This window comes from Oryx dammah, unplaced genomic scaffold, assembly GCF_014754425.2.
Source record: "Oryx dammah isolate SB20612 unplaced genomic scaffold, SCBI_Odam_1.1 HiC_scaffold_24, whole genome shotgun sequence".
NCBI classification, from domain to species: Eukaryota; Metazoa; Chordata; class Mammalia; order Artiodactyla; family Bovidae; genus Oryx; species Oryx dammah.
In genome coordinates this window covers 15,321,150-15,340,094 of record NW_024070208.1, presented here as the reverse complement: position 1 = coordinate 15,340,094, position 18,945 = coordinate 15,321,150, and the positions used below count along the sequence as shown (strand labels likewise).

At 38.8% G+C, this 18,945-nt stretch overlaps 1 protein-coding gene across 2 annotated transcripts in view; it reads right to left on the bottom strand.

Annotated features, from left to right (window-relative positions):
* The window catches only part of GPALPP1 (GPALPP motifs containing 1), a 34,233-nt gene that overhangs the window by 5,339 nt on the left and 9,949 nt on the right, over positions 1-18,945 (bottom strand). The window contains exons 3-7 of one of the 2 annotated variants that reach the window (XM_040267217.1): positions 18,621-18,725; positions 14,487-14,592; positions 10,704-10,838; positions 9,646-9,810; positions 5,312-5,410 (exon numbers count right to left, since the gene is read on the bottom strand). In XM_040267217.1, coding sequence (XP_040123151.1) covers positions 5,312-5,410; positions 9,646-9,810; positions 10,704-10,838; positions 14,487-14,592; positions 18,621-18,725 — 610 coding nt within the window. The remainder of the gene's footprint in view (positions 1-5,311; positions 5,411-9,645; positions 9,811-10,703; positions 10,839-14,486; positions 14,593-18,620; positions 18,726-18,945) is intronic. The other variant, XM_040267218.1, reaches the window with a different exon arrangement.

Here is an 18,945-nt window from a genome sequence, read left to right as displayed (position 1 = left end):
GTGAGCAGGGCCAGGTAGGTGTGTGCGTGTGTGTGTGTGTGTGAGCAGGGCCAGGTAGGTGTGTATGTGTGAGTGAGCAGGGCCAGGTAGGTGTGTGTGTGTGTGTGTGAGCAGGGCCAGGTAGGTGTGTGCGTGTGTGAGCAGGGCCAGGTAGGTGTGTATGTGTGAGTGAGCAGGGCCAGGTAGGTGTGTGTGTGTGTGTCCATCCATCCCTAGGGGCCACACAGAGTGGATTCCAAGGGGTATTGAAGGCATGGGGAATTTCAACGTTCCCTACCCATGATTCTCAGCTTCTACATGTAGCCTCGCTTAAAACGGATTTGCCTGATAATGCATCTTGTGAGGATGTCTACCCTTTTATTACACCCTTTTCCATTTAATGAAGGAGAGGCCTTTCGGAATCTTATTAGAGAACACTGTGTTGGGGAGCAAGGCTCCAGAGTATCAAATAAAAAACCCTGCAATACTGGTATGAACAAAACTTCTAATCAAGGAACCGTAAACCCAGGAGGCTTTGTGCTATTTTGTGTCTCAAACGTAATTTCTCTTAAAGAGTGTAATATCCTTTTGGAATGGTATTTCTGCTGCTGTTGGAATGTTTCTGAATTCAGATACATTGCAGAATGGGACAATGAAAGACAGGGCAAGTTTTGCTTAACAACCACATCTCTTCCAGACCCTGTCTCCTGTCAGAGAATATATTTGAGAGCAAAGACATGAAGGGAACTCAGTGAAAGCAAAATAACTGGTACAAAATGATGAAGGTGGCAGCATCTTATTTCATTAGAAGACAAATTCATGGCACCTACCCACCTACGGTACAATTCAGAAGTGTCATAGAAATGATCATAATCATATTTATTTGAACAGAGAAATGAAGTCAGACTTTTTCACAGAAAGTCAGCCTCACTTGTCTGATTTGACAATGAGATCTGACTTTGTCAACTAGGTTATGTGGTTATTTCCTATAAACTTAGCTCTAGCTGGATGCTGTAATAGTTAAGTATTTATTTAAATTAGCACTATTTCCAACTTCTCAATCCCTCTCATTCCATACATAGGTCATTTCATACATCTTTAGGAAACAAATTGATTTGCAAGTTAGGTGCTTTCTAAGTCTTTATTTTTAATGAAATTGGAGGTAAAAAGAATCAAATATTGCTAAGAAAAAATAACCTATCGATACACATAGCATGGAAAACAGTTAAGAACATAAGCATGGAATTTGGAAAAATCAAGAGTAGCAATGATGGTGCTGACATTTTCAACACTTGTTGATCACAGGCAAGTAATTTATGCCTAAGTTTCTCAGCTGTAAAATAATAAATCCTAGTAGCAATAATGTCCAAATATTTGGATGAGGTAGGAGTTAGGTCACCTAAAGAATACAAAGGATTTAGTACCATATTGGGGTACGTAAGAATCAGTCAATAAATGTTAAGTATTCAATTTACTGAGCATTTACTATATTGTAATCTGGACAACACCTAAATTTACAATCAATATAAATTAAATGTTATTATTGCCATTATGTGGATTTGGAAAGTGAGACTGAGGAAGTCAGGGCACCACAGTCCTTCCTGTCCCTGTTTGTCGCGCTCTTCAGTATCCAGTAGGGGGCAATGCTGCCAGCTTGTACCCTTTGGAAAAAGACGGAAACATCCCTCCGCTGAGAAGTTACTGAATGTCAAGCCGTTCTAATTGCAAAAGAAAAAAAAGGGACTGATGTGAAAAAAAAAAAATCAAAGTGGAGACAGAGTGAAAGTACGGACATAATAATTTTTTGTTAATAGATCATTCTGAGGTTTAAGTAAATAAATAGAAACTGTTTAAAGAACTGAATGACATCATAATAATGAACTGTGTTCCATTCTTACCCACTGCTGTATGTGAACATGGTTCCCTAACTCTTAATCATAAGACTCTTAACTGTACAAATGAACAAACTAAAGAACATATTTGATGTTAAAATCTGTCTTATTCTAGCAGTAAGTAACATTCAACAAAAGACCAGAAAGTAACTGGAGAAAAGGTCTTTCATTAAATATTAAGTTTACATTTTACTTTTGACATTTAATAATTATCAAAATCTGAGATATGTTTATACTGTTTTGATCAACTGAATTTACAACTTAATCCAAAAGGAAAGAAAAGTGTAAACATTTAGACTTTAGATACAGGAAATTAAAACCTTTTGGTTTCAATTTATGTGCATAGATTTGCTGAAGTGAAATATGACTTATCAAGTATAATCATAAAAGACTTTCAAGCGTAAAAGTGAATTCCATTAAGATAAAATTTGTGGCATAAGAGAAATGAAATTATGTATTCAAGGAGAAAAAAGGATGAAATAAAATTTCCAACTGTTAAGGAAGAGCTTGTTCATACATATTTTTAAAGGATAATAATAGATAATAAGTTGCAAAGGCATTTGGATTCCATTTGAAACACTGAAAAGAATAATAAAACAAGCTATAAATTGTATCTCTGCAAACTATTGAAACTTATAATGACATCCAAATGTCCAGGAGAAGTTTTCTGAGGGGACAATACTCAATAAATACTGAGTAAAAATACTTGAAAGGCCATCTCTCTCCACCCTTGACTGGTTGAAAAGAAAAACAGATTCCTGAGCCCCATGACAGATCCAGTGAATCAAAACTGCCACTGTGGATCTCAGGAACCTGTGCTGTGAAAATCCACCAGGTTCTCACACAGGTGTCCCGTAAAACAGATGGTTCTGTCTGGTAGTTCGGTATTAACAGAGGGGGAAAGAGAACAGAAAGCACAGGAGTAGGGTTAATCTGAGGATGGAGAACTATAATGGAGAATAAATATAATTATATGTGTACATATAAATGTAAAATATTTATGCTGTAAAATTTAATCTTTTAGTGCAATTTCTCCACATTTTCCCTCCCTTCTTCCACTAATGAGATAATAATTCACTAATGAGACAATAAGGATGAAGGCAGACAGGCTATCAAGAGTTGGATGGGAAAGGCTGAAGGTTTAAGAAAGAGCTAGAGGAAACAGACAGCAGGGTTTGGAGAAACTGTGAGGAGCGCTGGAAATACTGCTGGTACTTCCTAGAGCTGGTGCTGAGGAAAGCGGTCTACGCTGATGGGTGAAACTGCAGAAGGTAACAAAAAGTGAACATGGATGGAGAAAGAAAAACAGTCAGTTTCCACTGACCGATCCCCTGAAGTAGTAAACTGAACACCAAGAAAGACAGAGGAATACATTAAGCCGCTAGACTATTATAGTCAGTTCACACAATTCAAGTGGACTGTTGTTATGATAAACGAAATGAGCTGTGACATCAGTTTGTTTCAGGTGTGCTGTCTACCTGGTTTAGCACATTTGCACACTGTGACTGACACAGAGGAGAACTTATAAGTAAGCAATAAAAATATCTAGAAGCCGTTAGTTCGCAGAAAATCACACCAAAAGCCAACTCATGTGAGATCAATTTGCTAAACGACCAGTTTGTTGATTTACCAAATTTAATAATTTAACAAAACGTGTATGTTTTATACTAATTTGTAAAAAGCTAGGGCAATTAATTTTGAATGTGATAGTTTCTCAGAAGCTTTAGAAAATTCATGCTAAGATTGTTTGGTTTTTCTTTTGCCTTCCTGTGCTTAGTCGCTCAATTATGTCCGACTCTTGCCTTCATGGTCATATTTTATAAAGACTGTTCAATTTATCAATACTAGGAGGTGGTTCAGTCTGAAAACGATATTAATATTTTGAAAAGTAGGTCTCATAAGTAACCAAAATTTCACGATAAGACTCAAACCCTAATTTTTTGGAAGCATTTTAAAGTAAATTGCAGACATCATTACATGTTCTATATTTGTTTACACTGTTTTCTTTTAAAGTAATTTACATAGAATGAAATGTGCAAATCTTAACACTGCATCCACTGAGCTTTGCAACTTGAACTCCTAGCAATATGTGGGACGTATTTCCATCACTGCAGAAGCTCTGCGTGTTCCTTTCTCATCCATCTCCACACTCCCGCTCCAACAACAACTATTCTGATTTTTTTCCACCACAGATACATTTTGCTTATTGTGGAGCTTCATATAAACGGAATCATACAGTGGTACATGTGTATGAAATCTTGGGTATGACCCCCCGCATTCAGCATAATGACTTTGAGATTAATCCACAATGTTGCATGTATTTGTAATCTGTTCATTTTTATTGCCAAGTAGTATTTCATCATATATACACTCCCCCTCACCCCCCTGCTTACTGATAGATACCTGGGCTTATCAAAGAAATTAGCTGTTATGAATAAAGTTCCTATGAAGATTCCTACAGAAGTCTTTTTAAGGCTATTGGGAGTGAAGCACTCTCAAGTCTGTGAATACTTTGCTAACTATATTTTTAATGCTTATAGAACCTTTCATAAACTAATGCACTGGGAACAGAAGGTAATTTTCCTAAATACCTGAATACCTTTCAGGAGCTGAAGGGTTCAGTGGTTTATTTATTCTTTGAGTGAAATACCAGGTTTTTTTGCCGTTTTTTTTTTTTTTAATGAGTAAGAGACAATTACACAAATAATAATTTACCCAATGAATCCTGACTGTTTTCAAATTTAAATTGAACTGTATTTTAAAGTTTCATACTTTTATTTAAAGCTTTACATCAAATATTCCAAAATGGCTTATATTTAGAAATGTATGAATTGGGATCTCTAGGAGTTAATAGGGCTCTTACTTTCTGATCATGTGCTACCCATCTCCAGGAATTGAATTTCTGATATATGATTTAAGTAAAAAATGAACTGGGGTGGGATGATTTGGGAGAATGGCATTGAAACATGTATATTATCATATGTGTAATGAATCGCCAGTCCAGGTTCAATGCATGAGACAGGGTGCTTGGGGCTGGTGCACTGGGATGACCCAGAGGGATGGGATGGGGAGGGAGGTGGGAGGGTGGTTCAGGATCGGGAACACGTGTACACCTGTGGCGGATTCATGTCAATGTATGGCAAAACCAATACAATACTGTTAAAGAAATTAGCCTCCAATTAAAATAAATAAATAAATAAAAACCCTGAAAATATTAAGAAATGCATCAAGAAAGCCCACAACATGAGGATTATACATATATGTGTGTATATATATGAACACACCAGAATATTTTTCAGTACAGATGTATAGAAAAAGACTGAGATGAAAAGAAAAACATATAAAAGAAAGAGAAACAAGAAAAAGAGAAAAAAAATGAGAAGAGCATTAAAAGATGTAAAAAAGAAAAGAAAGGTTATGCATTTTATTCTCTGACTTACATTGTATGAGGATACTTGCTCAGCCAATCTCTTATCCCTTCCTGACAGTATATACTCTTCATCCTTCTTACTGAATGACTTTCTTGCTTCTTGCATCTCCTGAGGAATGAACAGATAACACATTATGGAATTATGGAACCACATTATCAGGAAAAAATGAACAAGAAATACTATCATTTTAATTCAGATTGAGTGACAGGAGACTAGACAAAGCCAGGCCTGCTGACCCTCTTCCCACTGGAAATGGTAATGTCCTTGGTAAGGGATCTGTGTCTCCTACTCTAACATTCTCCTGAGAACAAGGGAAAAGCCCACAAAACCCCATCCGATCAACTAACTGGACTTTATCAAACTCAGAGACGAGTCTGGCAAATGGTAATAAAACGCAGAAGAGAAAACAAGGCTTTAGAAGAAATCTGACACTACTGTTTTCAAAACCAGGAAAAGTGCTCTTGAGGGAAAAAAATACAGAGAAAGAAACAAAAGGGGTATAAAAAAATAAAAACTATCTTTAGGCACAGAAGACATATATGAGTGTCAATGTAGAAAACTCCACAGAATCTATTAAACAACTTTTAGCATTAATAAGCAAGTATAGCAAAGCTGGGGCTTTCCAGGTGGCTCAGTGGTAAAGAATCCACCTGCTGATGCTGGAGACAGAGGAAGTGTGGATTTGATCCCTGGGTCAGGAGGATCCCCTGGAGAAGGAAAGGGCAACCCACTCTAGTATTCTTGCCTGGAAAATTCCATGGACAGAGGAGCCCAATGGGCTACTGACTAAGGGGTCGCAAAGAGTTGGACATGGCTGAGCACACAGATGCGTAGCAAATCTGTAGGATACCAGGCCAACAAGCAAAACATACCAGCAAGGAACAATTAGAATCTGAAATTTAAAAAGATATACCATTTACTACAGCACACACACTGATGAAATACTTAGGAAAATTTCCAATAAATTTTGGTTAGGAAAAAAAAATATTCTGGAGAATACAGCCCGAACCAGGAATTATTTTTTATAAGCCTCAGACAAAAACTGAAAACTATTTTTCTCAAAGCATGTTTTTATACTGTTGCTATTTGCTTAAGAAAGTCAAAGAGGACCCCAGTTTTTATCTAAATAATGGGCTAAAACAACACTGTACTTAATAAAGTATGTTAAAAAAACACAGGAGTAGCTCATTTCTCATTTTTCCATAACAATTTTCCCAGAAACAGATTCTTTACTTGTAATATTAAGAGAAAGATGATGTTCTAATAAGATGGAGGTGAAGACCTGACCATCTAAGAGTTAGTAAATCTAGTCAAGACTGGGAGGTGAGACCATAACAGATCTTATTCAATTAGTTTATGCATAACACTTTCATTTCTTTCTAATCTTATTTCACTTAGGCCATGTTGGCATTAGTGGTAGGGAGATGAATGCTGGGGAATCAAATATAAAAAGTAAGATGATAAAAAAATTTAAAAAAAAGGGGGGGAAATAATGGAAAAAACATACAAAAAGGATATTTGGAGAGAGAGAAACAAAGGAAACTTGACGAAGATCCATTACAAAAATCAAAAATTAGTCACGACCTTTATGAAGGATTTCCCTGGTGGCTCAGACAGTAAGGCGCCTGCCTACAATGTGGGAGACGGAGGTTTGATCCCTGGGTCGAGAAGATCCCCTGGAGAAGGAAATGGCAACCCACTCCAGTACTCTTGCCTGGAAAGTCCCATGGACAGAGGAACCTGGTAGGCCCATGGGGTTGAAAAGAGTCGGACACGACTGAGCAACTTCATTTTATAAAGGACAGCTCTGTGATACTTTCTGTGATAAATTCTACCACAAATATAAGTCTACGGTATTACATGCTGTGATACAGTACCACATAAGATCTAAGGGGTATTAACAATCCCTTTGTGAGTCTGTTTTAAATATACAACAAAACACGTTCAGCTGTAAAAAGAATGACTAGATCTAAAGAACTCAGTCACAGGACCTAAAATCTTAAGTTCCAATTGTACTGGTTACTTTCTCTTCTTTTCATCTTTCTGTGTTATTTTCCTTTGAGGAAGACTTCTTGCATATCTGGCTGTAGGCTAGACATGTACTCACACACAATGAGGAACAGGAGGTCTGAAAAAAGCACAAATGAAAAGTCCATGTAAGGGATTTTCCTGGTGGTCAAGAATCCGCCTTGCAATGCAGAGGACACAGGTTCAATCCCAGGTCGGGGAATTAAGATGCCACAGGCCACAGGGCAGCTGAGGCTGCACACTACAACTGGAGAGTCTGTGTGCTGCAATCAAATATTCCACATGCCACAGTGGAAGATTCTCCATGCGGCAAGTAAGACCCAAGTAAGCCAAATAAATAAATATTTTAAAAATATTAAAAAAAAAATCCATGTAAGCAAGGGTATTAAGTTGTCTTTTTGGAGACAATCTTAAAGGTGAAATTATAAAAATGCCAGTAAGTGATTTTTATAAAAGACCAGTTAAGAAAGAGCAGACAGGCATTCCAACACTAGTCATTCATGGTGTGTGGCTCACATCTTTTAATTTTTTGTATTTATTAATTGGAAGATAACTGGTTTACAATATTGTGTTGGTTTCTGCCATACATCAACATGAATCAACCATAGGTATATATACGTCCCCTCCCTCTGGAACCTCCCCCCACCCCTGCAGGTTGTCACAGAGCCCCGGTGCGAGTTCCCTGAGTCACAGAGCAAATCCCGACTGGCTCCCTATTTGACACATGGTAATGTGTGCTTCCAAGCTAAGCTCTCAGTCTGTCTCACCCTCCCCTTCCCCTGCTGTGTCCACAAGTCTGTTCTGTCTGCGTCTCCACTGCTGCCCTGCAAATAGATTCATCTGTACCATCTTTCTAGATTCCGTATGTATGTGTTAATATACGATATTAATTTTTCTCTTTCTGACTTACTTCACTCTGTGTAACAGGCTCTAGGTTCATCCACTTCATTAGAACTGACTCAAATGCATTCCTTTCTATGGCTGAGTAATATTCCATTATGTACATGTATTAATACCACGAACTCTTTAGCCATTCATCTGTCGGTGGACATCTAGGTTACTTCCATGTCCCAGCTATTGTAAACAGTGCTGCAGTGAGCACGATGCCTTTTTCAATGGCGGTTTCCTCAGGGTATATGCCCAGCAGTGGGGCTGTGGGGTGTGGCTCACTTCTATCCCCACCTTCTGTCGCCTCTTCCCCCAGGTGTCTTGGTTCACCTCACCTGTCTATTATAACTCTTGGATTTCCTTGAATCTTCAGGGCAAAAGAGAACTTATGGTTTTGCCACATATTCTGCTAAAATGAGGTGATTTCCACATATCATCTACATTTTAAGAACAACACTATTTCATAACCAATTCTTCATGAAAATCAAAGTGTCTTAAGGAGCTTTTTCTGTCACCTGTGACCAAACATGATGCTTGCCAGAGGAGACATTCAATTTTTGGTTATAGAATGAAAATAGAAATCCTCATAATTCTAGGTACTAATGAACAAGACAGAGTTAGGGGCATGAATTAAGTACGGAACTGTTTCATTTAGAACTGATAAGTTATAACCATAAGGCGCCAATTAGTCAAGCATTTAAGATAGCATTCACAACTCAAGGAAATTGGAATCTCTGATGAAGTGAATTTAAGGAGTTAGTACTGGCTGGATTCTTAACAATGGAATACTTCATAATAAGTGTAGAAATCCAAGAGAAGAAAATTTAATAATAATGGTGTATTTTATGCATAGTTTTTTCTTTTTCTTTTTTTGGTAAATTATTCAATGTATTAAGGAAAGGGCTTTTTTGCCTATCTTGACAGTAATGTGAAGTTTAGTGCACTGGAGCTACTGTTATTTTCAGAGACAGTCACTATCTATCACTTAACTTGCTAGGTTAATCTGTGCCTTGGTTTTTTCCAAGATATTTTAAAAGAAACTTTCATGAGACAGTATGATGTATAAAGACTGGGGGATTGGAATCAGAAAGGTCTAGAACGGAATTACTGTTCATCACTTACCAGCATTTAATTCCAGAAAAAAAATGACCTCATAGGGTAGAGTGTCTCCTTTCATAAAATGAGGTTAATAAACTTATGTCTCCAGGTTCTCTTGAGGTTTAATGAGACAATTTGTTGGGAAACAGTATAAGTGAATACACAGGAAGCAACTGGTGTCGCTTTCTTTTCTTATAAATTTCCTTCAGGGGAAAGCTTTTCCCTTTGGAATCATAAGCTAATAGTACCCTGGAATAATTCTGCCTTCTTTTTTTTTCAAAATAGAGCCAACATGGGACAGAAATACAGGAACACACAAGCCCTCTCACCTTAGCTTTCCTTTCCCTGTCGGCTGGAGTGTCAGTCCAGACTGATCGGTCTCCAGATTTGCCATCAGCTCTTCTCTTGAAAGTTCTGGGCCCGAGACCAAAGTCTTTCATTTCTGGAGGAAGTTCAGTCATCCAAGACTCTCTTGTAATTGGTTTAGATGAATCCTTTAAGAGAAATAAAAAGTAAAACAAAAAAAAGTAGCCTGCAAAGTGTGGACATGTGTGTATGTGTGTAGAATACTACCTAAGTGACTATGCTTCTCAACTGAGGCAGATGTTAAGAGAAAGAGACATTAAGAGAAAGGCAAAGGCCTGTCTAGTCAAAGCTATGGTTTTTCCAGTGGTCATGTATGGATGTGAGAGCTGGACTATAAAGAAAGCTGAGTGCCAAAGAATTGATACTTTTGAACTGTGGTGTTGGAGAAGACTCTTGAGAGTCCCTTGGACTGCAAGGAGATCCAACCAGTCCATCCTAAAGGAGATCAGTCCCGAATACTCATTGGAAGGACTGATGTTGAAGCTGAAGCTCCAATACTATGGCCACCCGACGTGAAGAACTGATTCCTTGCAAAAGACTGATGCTGGGAAAGACTGAAGGCAGAAGGAGAGGGGACAACAGAGGATGAGATGGTTGGTTGGCATCACCGACTCGAAGGACATGAGTTTGAGTGAACTCTGGGAGTTGGTGATGGACAGGGAGGCCTGGTGTGTTGCAGTCCGTGGGGTCACAGAGTGAGACACAACTGAGCAACTGAACTGAACTGAAGAGAAAATGATTTAATAGATGGCTTATTTTTCTTGTCAAATATGTTATAAATACTTTCATCTAATTTATTGTCCTTTGGATTTAATGTTATCTTTTGCCATACTGTCATTTTTAATTGCGCAAATTTGTCAGTTTTCTCCTTTTATGGCTTCTGAGTTATCCTAGAGAACAAATTTTTATATACATACACATGCAGAAGGACATTTTTTAAATGTCTGTTAACAAAATTGAGATTTTTTGATCTATCCGGTCGATTCCTCAGAGTAAAGTGTACTGTGTATTTGAAACTTACGTCATCTCCTTTAGTCAGTTTTTCTTTCATTCTCTGGGCCCTCTTTTCAAACTCTGCTGTTACACTGGAGTTAACTGGTCCTTTGGCAGGCATCGGCCCGACAACGTCTTCCTCCTCACTGCTATCTGTTTCCTTCTGAAACAAGACAGGACCTTTAAACCAAGAGTGGGGCGACACATTATAGAAAATGATCCTAAATTACTCAAAACTTAACTGAGACTGATAACCTAGAAACAGGATGAAAGTGCAAACACCGTGCCACTGGCTAATCACTGAGTACCTTTCCTGTGTCTTCGTCAAGTGCACCCAACGGAGACCACAAACCCAGGGCGTGGGATCTGTCCCACCTCGGCCCCTGTGTCCACGGCAGAGCTCATTAACTCACTCAGCTCTACTCCTGATGGACACAGATGTGGCCTCACAATTCCTCTGTAATACTCCAGGGAAGTGGTCAGAGAAGACACAGTTGAAGCCATTCTCTTCCCTGGTACAGAAAGAGCTCTTTGGAAGAAGAAACACATGAATAAGACATTCTTGGAAGCTATATTAGCCTTCATGACTTAGTACAGTCCATTGAGACAGAAATGCTGTGCAGTGCCCTCCAAAATGCTGGCGCAAACGGATGCATTTGGTGCCCAAAGTACTCTAGAGACACAACATTATTGCAAAAATGGAATTCAAACTGTTTTTGGTAAATCATTTTAATAAAGGGTTTTCACGTAAGACTCTGTGTTAGATGCTATATACACTAGGGTTTAAAATAGTCCTTGACCTCGAGGAGGAGAAAGAATAAGATAAACAAGATGAATCACAATAAGATGTTTGTACTCCCGCTGGGACCGGTAGTTTCTTCCTCTTATTTTTTCAACTACCAGGACCAGGCGAGTTACTTTGTGTTGTTTACACTTTCCCTGTTACCACTCAATGGTAAATCTCTGTGGTTTCTTCTCTGAACCTTTATAGCAATTGTTTTCAGTACAAATAACTAGATAATTACACCTTGTCTTATGGCTGATTCTAAGCCACACACTCTCTCTCTCTCAATAACTGAGAGAGAGTTTGTCTCATTTGAACCTCATAATAAAACCAGGAAATAGCATTATTATTCCTGTTTTCTTTTTGAGGAAACCTAGATTTAGAGAAATAAACTTGGAAAGATTAAACAACTTGTCTGAGGTTATAAAACTTGTAAATATTCTAAGATCAAAGCCAGTATTTTTTCTACTTATACTACAGCAGACTATTATTTCCTTTATTTCGACTGCTAAAGATTTAACTTTAAATGTTTTAGCTTTTCTCAAAAACAGTAAGCTCTTTGATGGCAAAGACATTATATTAAACATATTTATAGCCCCCTACAAACATAATACTTGGTGACATAAAACAAGCAGATGTAAAAGGTATAATAAACTTTAAAAATTACAAGAAACGTAATATCAATAGAGTGTTGACATTCAGGATAATGGGATAAGCTAATGATATTTACACTTCCTTCTAATAAGAGATAGTTTTATAAAGGTAGAGGCCTGAAATTTGTAGGGACTGTAACAGCTCCAACCAATAGCTATTGCTAAGAGAACCCAGTGTTTGTTCATGCTGGTTGGAATCATGTTTTTTTCAGGAAACTAAAACCTTCTCTAATTCCTGGGGAAAACGGTGATAATTTTAAGCCAATCACTTTGGTCTCACTCCTTGTGCCCAGCTGATTGGCTTGAGCATGGGCATATGATTCAGTGTGGGCCACAGAAATGTGAGGAGAGGTCTATGGGAAACCTGGAGAGGTTTTCCTCCCCCTAAAAAGGGGATACAAGATAGGGTTCATTCCTCTGTGTCTGGACATTGCCACCTGTGTGTCAATCTAAGGACTCTGGCAGGCTTCTTGGTATAAGGAAGGGGTCGGCCTAAGAGGAATTAACATACTGCAAGTGACAGAGAAGGCATACAACACTGGGGTGCTGGGTGATCTCGTGAGACTATCAAGTTAACCAACCATGGAGTGTCCCTGTCTCTAGACCTCATCTTAGGGTTGAAACACATTTTCCTTAATTTGGGAATACAGATTCTAGATCATCCAGAAGTTATACAAACAACCCATTTGCTAACTACGAAGGTTGAGACTGAGCTTCATTGTGAGTTGGACTTTCTGTTATTAGCAGCTAAAAGTGCTCTAGCTGGTGGCAAGCCAGCCACATAAATATCTGGGGAAGATGTGGACAGGAGGTATCAAGGCTCAGGGGTAGGAGCCTGCCTGGCATATTTAAGGTGCAAGAAGTCCAGTGTGGTCAGATCAAAGTAAGAGGAAACCAGGGAGTTAATGGGAGCCAGACTGTAGAGGGCCCTGTAAGGACTCTGGCTTTTATGCAGAGAGGGGAGCAGCAAATTAGTTCTGAGTGTGACTGACGCGATCTGACTTTCTCTGGGCCACTCCAGCTGCTGTGTTGAGAAGAGGCAGCAGAGCGTTGAGGGCTAAGACATGAAGACCAACTGGCTTGGGTCAGGGTGGCAGCCGAAGTGGCTGGATTCTGGGCGTTTTGGAAGGTGGGAACTGAACTTGTTGTCAGATCGATTTCTGTGACTAAGTGCCTGACACACTTAGGTGTTCTATAATCATCTGTAGGTATTCTATATAATTCATTGAAAGAATGAGTAAACGCTGGAGTTCATGAGCTTAACCACTGAATTATATTCACTTCAGTAACAACCTCTGTGGAACTGATGAATTCTCAGTGGAGATGCACAGGTGTCTATGAATTCACATATAGGAAGGCACTGAGAATAGCAGACTGAACAGTGGTTTAAAGTCCTAAGAACTGGGCTCTGAGTTCTGGCTTTGCTAAGCAGAAACTGTGCTATCTGGAGTAAGTTACCCAATTTCTCTGGCTTTTGGCATCTCTAAGATACAGATTGTAATCATTTCATAAGGCTTTGGAGAAGATGAAAATAGTACCCATATATGGAGAAAATGCATTACAAATTTATATTCTTCAAATCTCAGCCATTGTTAAGGACTAGCCCTCTAATATGGAGAAGGCAACGGCACCCCACTCCAGTACTCTTGCCTGGAAAATCCCAGGGATGGAGGAGCCTGGTAGGCTGCAGTCCATGGGGTCGATAAGAGTCGGACACGACTGAGCGACTTCACTTTCACTTTTCACTTTCATGCACTGGAGAAGGAAATGGTAACCCACTCCAGTGTTCTTGCCTAGAGAATCCCAGGGACGGGGGAGCCTGGTGGGCTGCCACCTATGGGGTCGCACAGAGTCAGACACGACTGAAGTGACTTAGCAGCATCAGCAGCAGCCCTCTAATAAGAAAATAGACTTTCTCCATGATTTCGGAATCACTGGCTCTTTCTTTTCAAAACATCATGTACCCACGAGTGACCCTGTTAAATAATGGTACCAGAACTGGGTGGGACAAAGTTAATTTCAATATTTTATAATAATTATTTCAGTATTTAAACATTTCTCAGCTTGCTCTCTTTTGTATCAAATCACAACGATTCCTGAAACTGTTCACTGTATTCTACTTTCTGGGACTTAAAAGCTTCCCTTTAAGGATGAGAAGCATAAACAGGTCACACCCTGTCAACACATGGCTGCCTTGTTATTTTCCTAACAGAGTCTCAGGTCTGTGACAGCCTTTGACCTTGTCTGCCTATGCTACAACCCTAAATTAGTATGACTATGACACACCTTACATTAGAGTCAAATGATTATAGTCGTGACTACGTAAAGTCTTGAGTTTCTTACATCTTGTTCTTTAATAGAAAAATCCCCAAACCTCAGAGTTGAAATATGATGATACTTGTCCTGGATCACTTCTGCCTTTGTCACTTTTCTGTGTAGATTTAAGAAAACCAGGTGGTAGTGCAGGACCTATCATAGGCCTGAAAAATAAAACGCACCTTTAAAAAGTCAGCTTTCAGTTGAGTTTTACTTTTCAGTAAAAGCTCACACAAATAATAAAAAGCCAGATAATAATGACAAATGTGAGAATCTTATTCAATGTATTATTTTTACTCTGTAACTTAGAATTCATGAATGGATGTGAGAGTTGAACCATAAAGAAGGCTGAGTGCCAAAGAACTGATGCTTTTGAACTGTGGTGTTGGAGAAGACTCTTGAGAGTCCCTTGGACTGCAAGGAGATCCAACCAGTGCATCCTAAAGGAAATCAACCCTGAATATTCATTGGAAGGACGGATGCTGAAGCTGAAGCTCCAATACTCTGGCCACCTGATGTGAAGAGTCGACTCATTAGAAAAGACCTTGATGCTGGGAAAGATAGAAGGCAGGAAGAGAAGAGAGCGACAGAGGACGAGATGGTTGGATGGCATCACCGTTAGACCTGATGGACGTGAGTTTGAGCAGGCTCCGGGATTGGTGATGGACAGAGAAGCCTGGCGTGCTGCCGTCCCTGGGGTTGTAAAGAGTCAGACACAACTGAGCCATTAAACGACAAACCCAGCATTTTTTCACTGAGTATCATAAAAAATTTAATTTCTACACTCTAATTTTCTGTTTATTAGTTAATGATTAGATGCTAAACTAGTAATTCTCAACCTTTGTGGCAGTGGTATAAACCTACTTCCTAAAAGGACTATGGTAAATAAAAATAAAGACCAAAAAAAAAGAATCCTTATTATGTATTATGGACTAAAGCCTGTGAAGATCTTTTTATCTTGTGCCTTGGCTTTCAGTTTTGATAGTCACTGTCCACTGAAAAATACCTTAGTGGTATTTTAATTACAGTCAGAACTACTTAAGTACAAATGGAGTCTTAAGGACATATGTAGCGAATGCGTACAACAGCTGTTAGTAATTTATGGTTACGTGTCAAGACAGTATAAAAGCCAACATTTCATCCTAACAACCCAATTATGATGTGGAAATGTGTAACAAAGAAAATAGTTCCCCTGAGACCCAGAGAGAAAGGAAACGGTAGTATGCTAACCTCATTTCAACCAAAGAGTGCATTTTTCTGTTTCCCTAAAAAAGTCCTGGTTGGTATAAGTTGCTCCATTTTCTACCTAAGCAAAATGACGCCCAAGGACAACACAAACTAGTAAGTGGCAGAACTGGGGCTTTTGCTTTGGTTGTTTTGTTTTCTTTTTGGGCACGCTGCATGGCATATGGGGTCTTAGTTCCCCAACCAGGAATCAAACCTGTATCCCCTGCATTGGAAGCATGGAGGCTTAACCACTGGACTGCTAGGGAAGTGCCCAGAGCTGGAGTTTGAACTCCGGTATATGTGATGTTAAAGTTCATTTTCTTTCAAGTTGCCCTATCGCCAGAGTCTGAGGCAACTAACATCTATTCAAAAGAGAAAACCTGCTGAAATTCTGGGTCTTCAAAAGAGAGAGTGCTACTTTTTGTGTGGAAAAAACAAAAAGAGGAATGATACTTTCTACTCTCTTTCATACTGTTAAGTTTCTCCATTCTATCTTTGCTCTTTTCCAGAGATGTCCCTGTGTTAGTGGAACCAACCAAGATGGCAATAATGTCCTAAGCTGAATTTTCCAGATGGCACTATGTTCAATCAGAGTCTTACACACAGGTTTCCCAGCAGGGCAAAAACAGTACTAGAGTCTCAAGGTCTGGGTTCTGATCCTGGCCACTTAGTTACCTCTTGTCTTGGTTCATAAAACTGCTATGAACAGAAACAATTCTACATATGAAAAATGCAAAGTGTGGTATTAAGAGAGATCAAATCAGTTGTCATTTATAAAGTATAAGGAAGTGCTGTAAGAGTTTTTTCTGAGTTTTTAGCAGATCTACAAATGCAAGTACAGCTCAATTCTCTGGCCTTGGGGAATTCTGTGAGGATAAAATTACTAAAACATACAATCTTAAAATATAGTAAAGGAACATAACCATGGCATGCTACAGGCTTATGGAAGGTTTTGCTTCCAATATATCCTACCACCTGTTTATTTCAAACATATATTATTGTCAAGACAGAATTCTTAAGAAACTGCTATGCCTCTAATAACTATTTTCTTGAAAGGAATGTTACATCCCAGCAGTCAGCAAGTTTCCCATAAAAAGCCAGGCAGAAAATGTTAGGCTCTGAGGGCCACATTCGGTCTCTGCCGCATATCAGTCTTTGCCTTTTTGGTTCAGTTCAGTTCAGTTCAGTTGCTCAGTCGTGTCCAACTCTTTGCGACCCCATGAATTGCAGCACGCCAGGCTTACCTGTCCATCACCAACTGCCGGAGTTCACTCAGATTCACGTCCATCGAGTCCGTGATGCCATCCAGCCATCTCATCCTCTGTCGTCCCCTTCTCCTCCTGCCCTCAATCCCTCCCAGCATCAGAGTCTTTTCCAATGAGTCAACTCTTTGCATGAGGTGGCCGAAGTACTGGAATTTCAGCTTTAGCATCAGTCCTTCCAAAGAAATCCCAGGGCTGATCTCCTTCAGAATGGACTGGTTGGATCTCCTTGCAGTCCAAGGGACTCTCAAGAGTCTTCTCCAACACCACAGTTCAAAAGCATCAATTCTTGGGCGCTCAGCTTTTTTCACAGTACAACTCTCACATCCATACATGACTACTGGAAAAACCATAGCCTTGACTAGACAGACCTTAGTCGGCAAAGTAATGTCTCTGCTTTTCAACATGCTATAGGTTGCTCATAACTTTTCTTCCAAGGAGTAAGCATCTTTTAATTTCATGGCTGCAGTCACCATCTGCAGTGATTTTGGAGCCCCCCAAAATAAAGTCTGACACTGTTTCCACTGTTTCCCCATCTATTTCCCATGATGGCCCCCTAATGATCATTCTTAGCTTGGGGGCCATACAAAAACAGCCACAGATTGCCCAGCCCTCTTATTTTTTTAAATAATAAGTATCCTTTTATTTGCAGACACCATTACAAAAACTGTTTTTTATTCACAACAAAAAGTGTTTTTTTGAGTTATAGTCAGAGGCAGTTATTTCCAGAAAGTTAAATGAAAATTAGAAGCTGACAATTGTGATTACAACCTCTGAATATAAAATGTACAACAGCCTTTCCTACTTGTTCTTGCACACTAGGATATAATGTTATGAATTATAAACAATTTGGTGTGCAATTTCATATTCAGCATTTAAAAATTTTGTAATTTCGAGAAGACAATATTTACTATATGTTTATTCTGTGCGAGGCACTATAGAAGAATCATACGTTTATATATGTATACAGATACGACATCTCAATCACCATGGCAATTCTGTAAGGGTTGTGTTGCTATCTTAATCCATGGATGACACATTTGAGGTTAACTGTGTAATTTGGTACATAGGGATTTGTCTGTTCTTTCAATAAATAATTAAGAAGATGTCTGAATTAGATCCCTGGTTGGGGAACCAGGATCTCATATGTCAAGTGGTGCAGCCAAAAAAAGAAAGAAAGGAAGAAAAAAAAAAAGATCAAAAACCAGGATTCTAGTCATTGGCTATATGTGAAACTTTGTTAAAAAAAAGGGGGGGGGGAGGGTGGGGGGAGGGTCACGTTTCACCCAACCTGTCACAGACCTCTGTTGTGAGTATCAAATAAGAGATGTGACTGTTTTTCATGAATTGTTAAGTGTCATAAACATGTAAATAATTATTTTTCTTATGTGGATTTAAAATTTTTTTTCATTTCAAATGTGTTTCAAATGTTATAAAAATATAAGTTAAAAAACAATTTCAGGGACTTCTCTGGTGGTCCAGTGGTTAAGACTCTGAGCTCACAATGCAGGTGGCCCAGGTTCGATCCTGTCAGGGAACTAGATCACACATGTCGCAACTAATAAGATCCAATGCAGCAAAAAAAAAAAAAAAAAAAAAAAAATTAAAAAACAAAGCAAACAAACAAAAAAACAATTTCAGACAACTCTTTAATGAATTAACAGACTCGAGAAAAGACGTCCTGAAAGGGTACACATTCTTACCGTGGAGGAGAATCATCTTGCTTTTTAAACCCAGGAGGAAGAGCTGGTCCAAAAAACCCTTCATCATCATCATCGTCGTCGCCGTCTTGATTTCTCCTCAGTTTTCTGAAAACATAGTGTAATTTTGTACATGTATGTCAGAAGCTTTTTCATAGGGAAATTTTGATTTTTAAACATATTAACTTCAACTTAGTTGTATAAACTCTGAAATAATAAATTTATCTTGCCAAGTAAAAAAGAAAAGCTACCACAGATCTTATACTAATCTTTTCTGGGAATTCATTGAGGTCTAAAATAGAGACTGGTTACTTCTTTACAGCAGTAG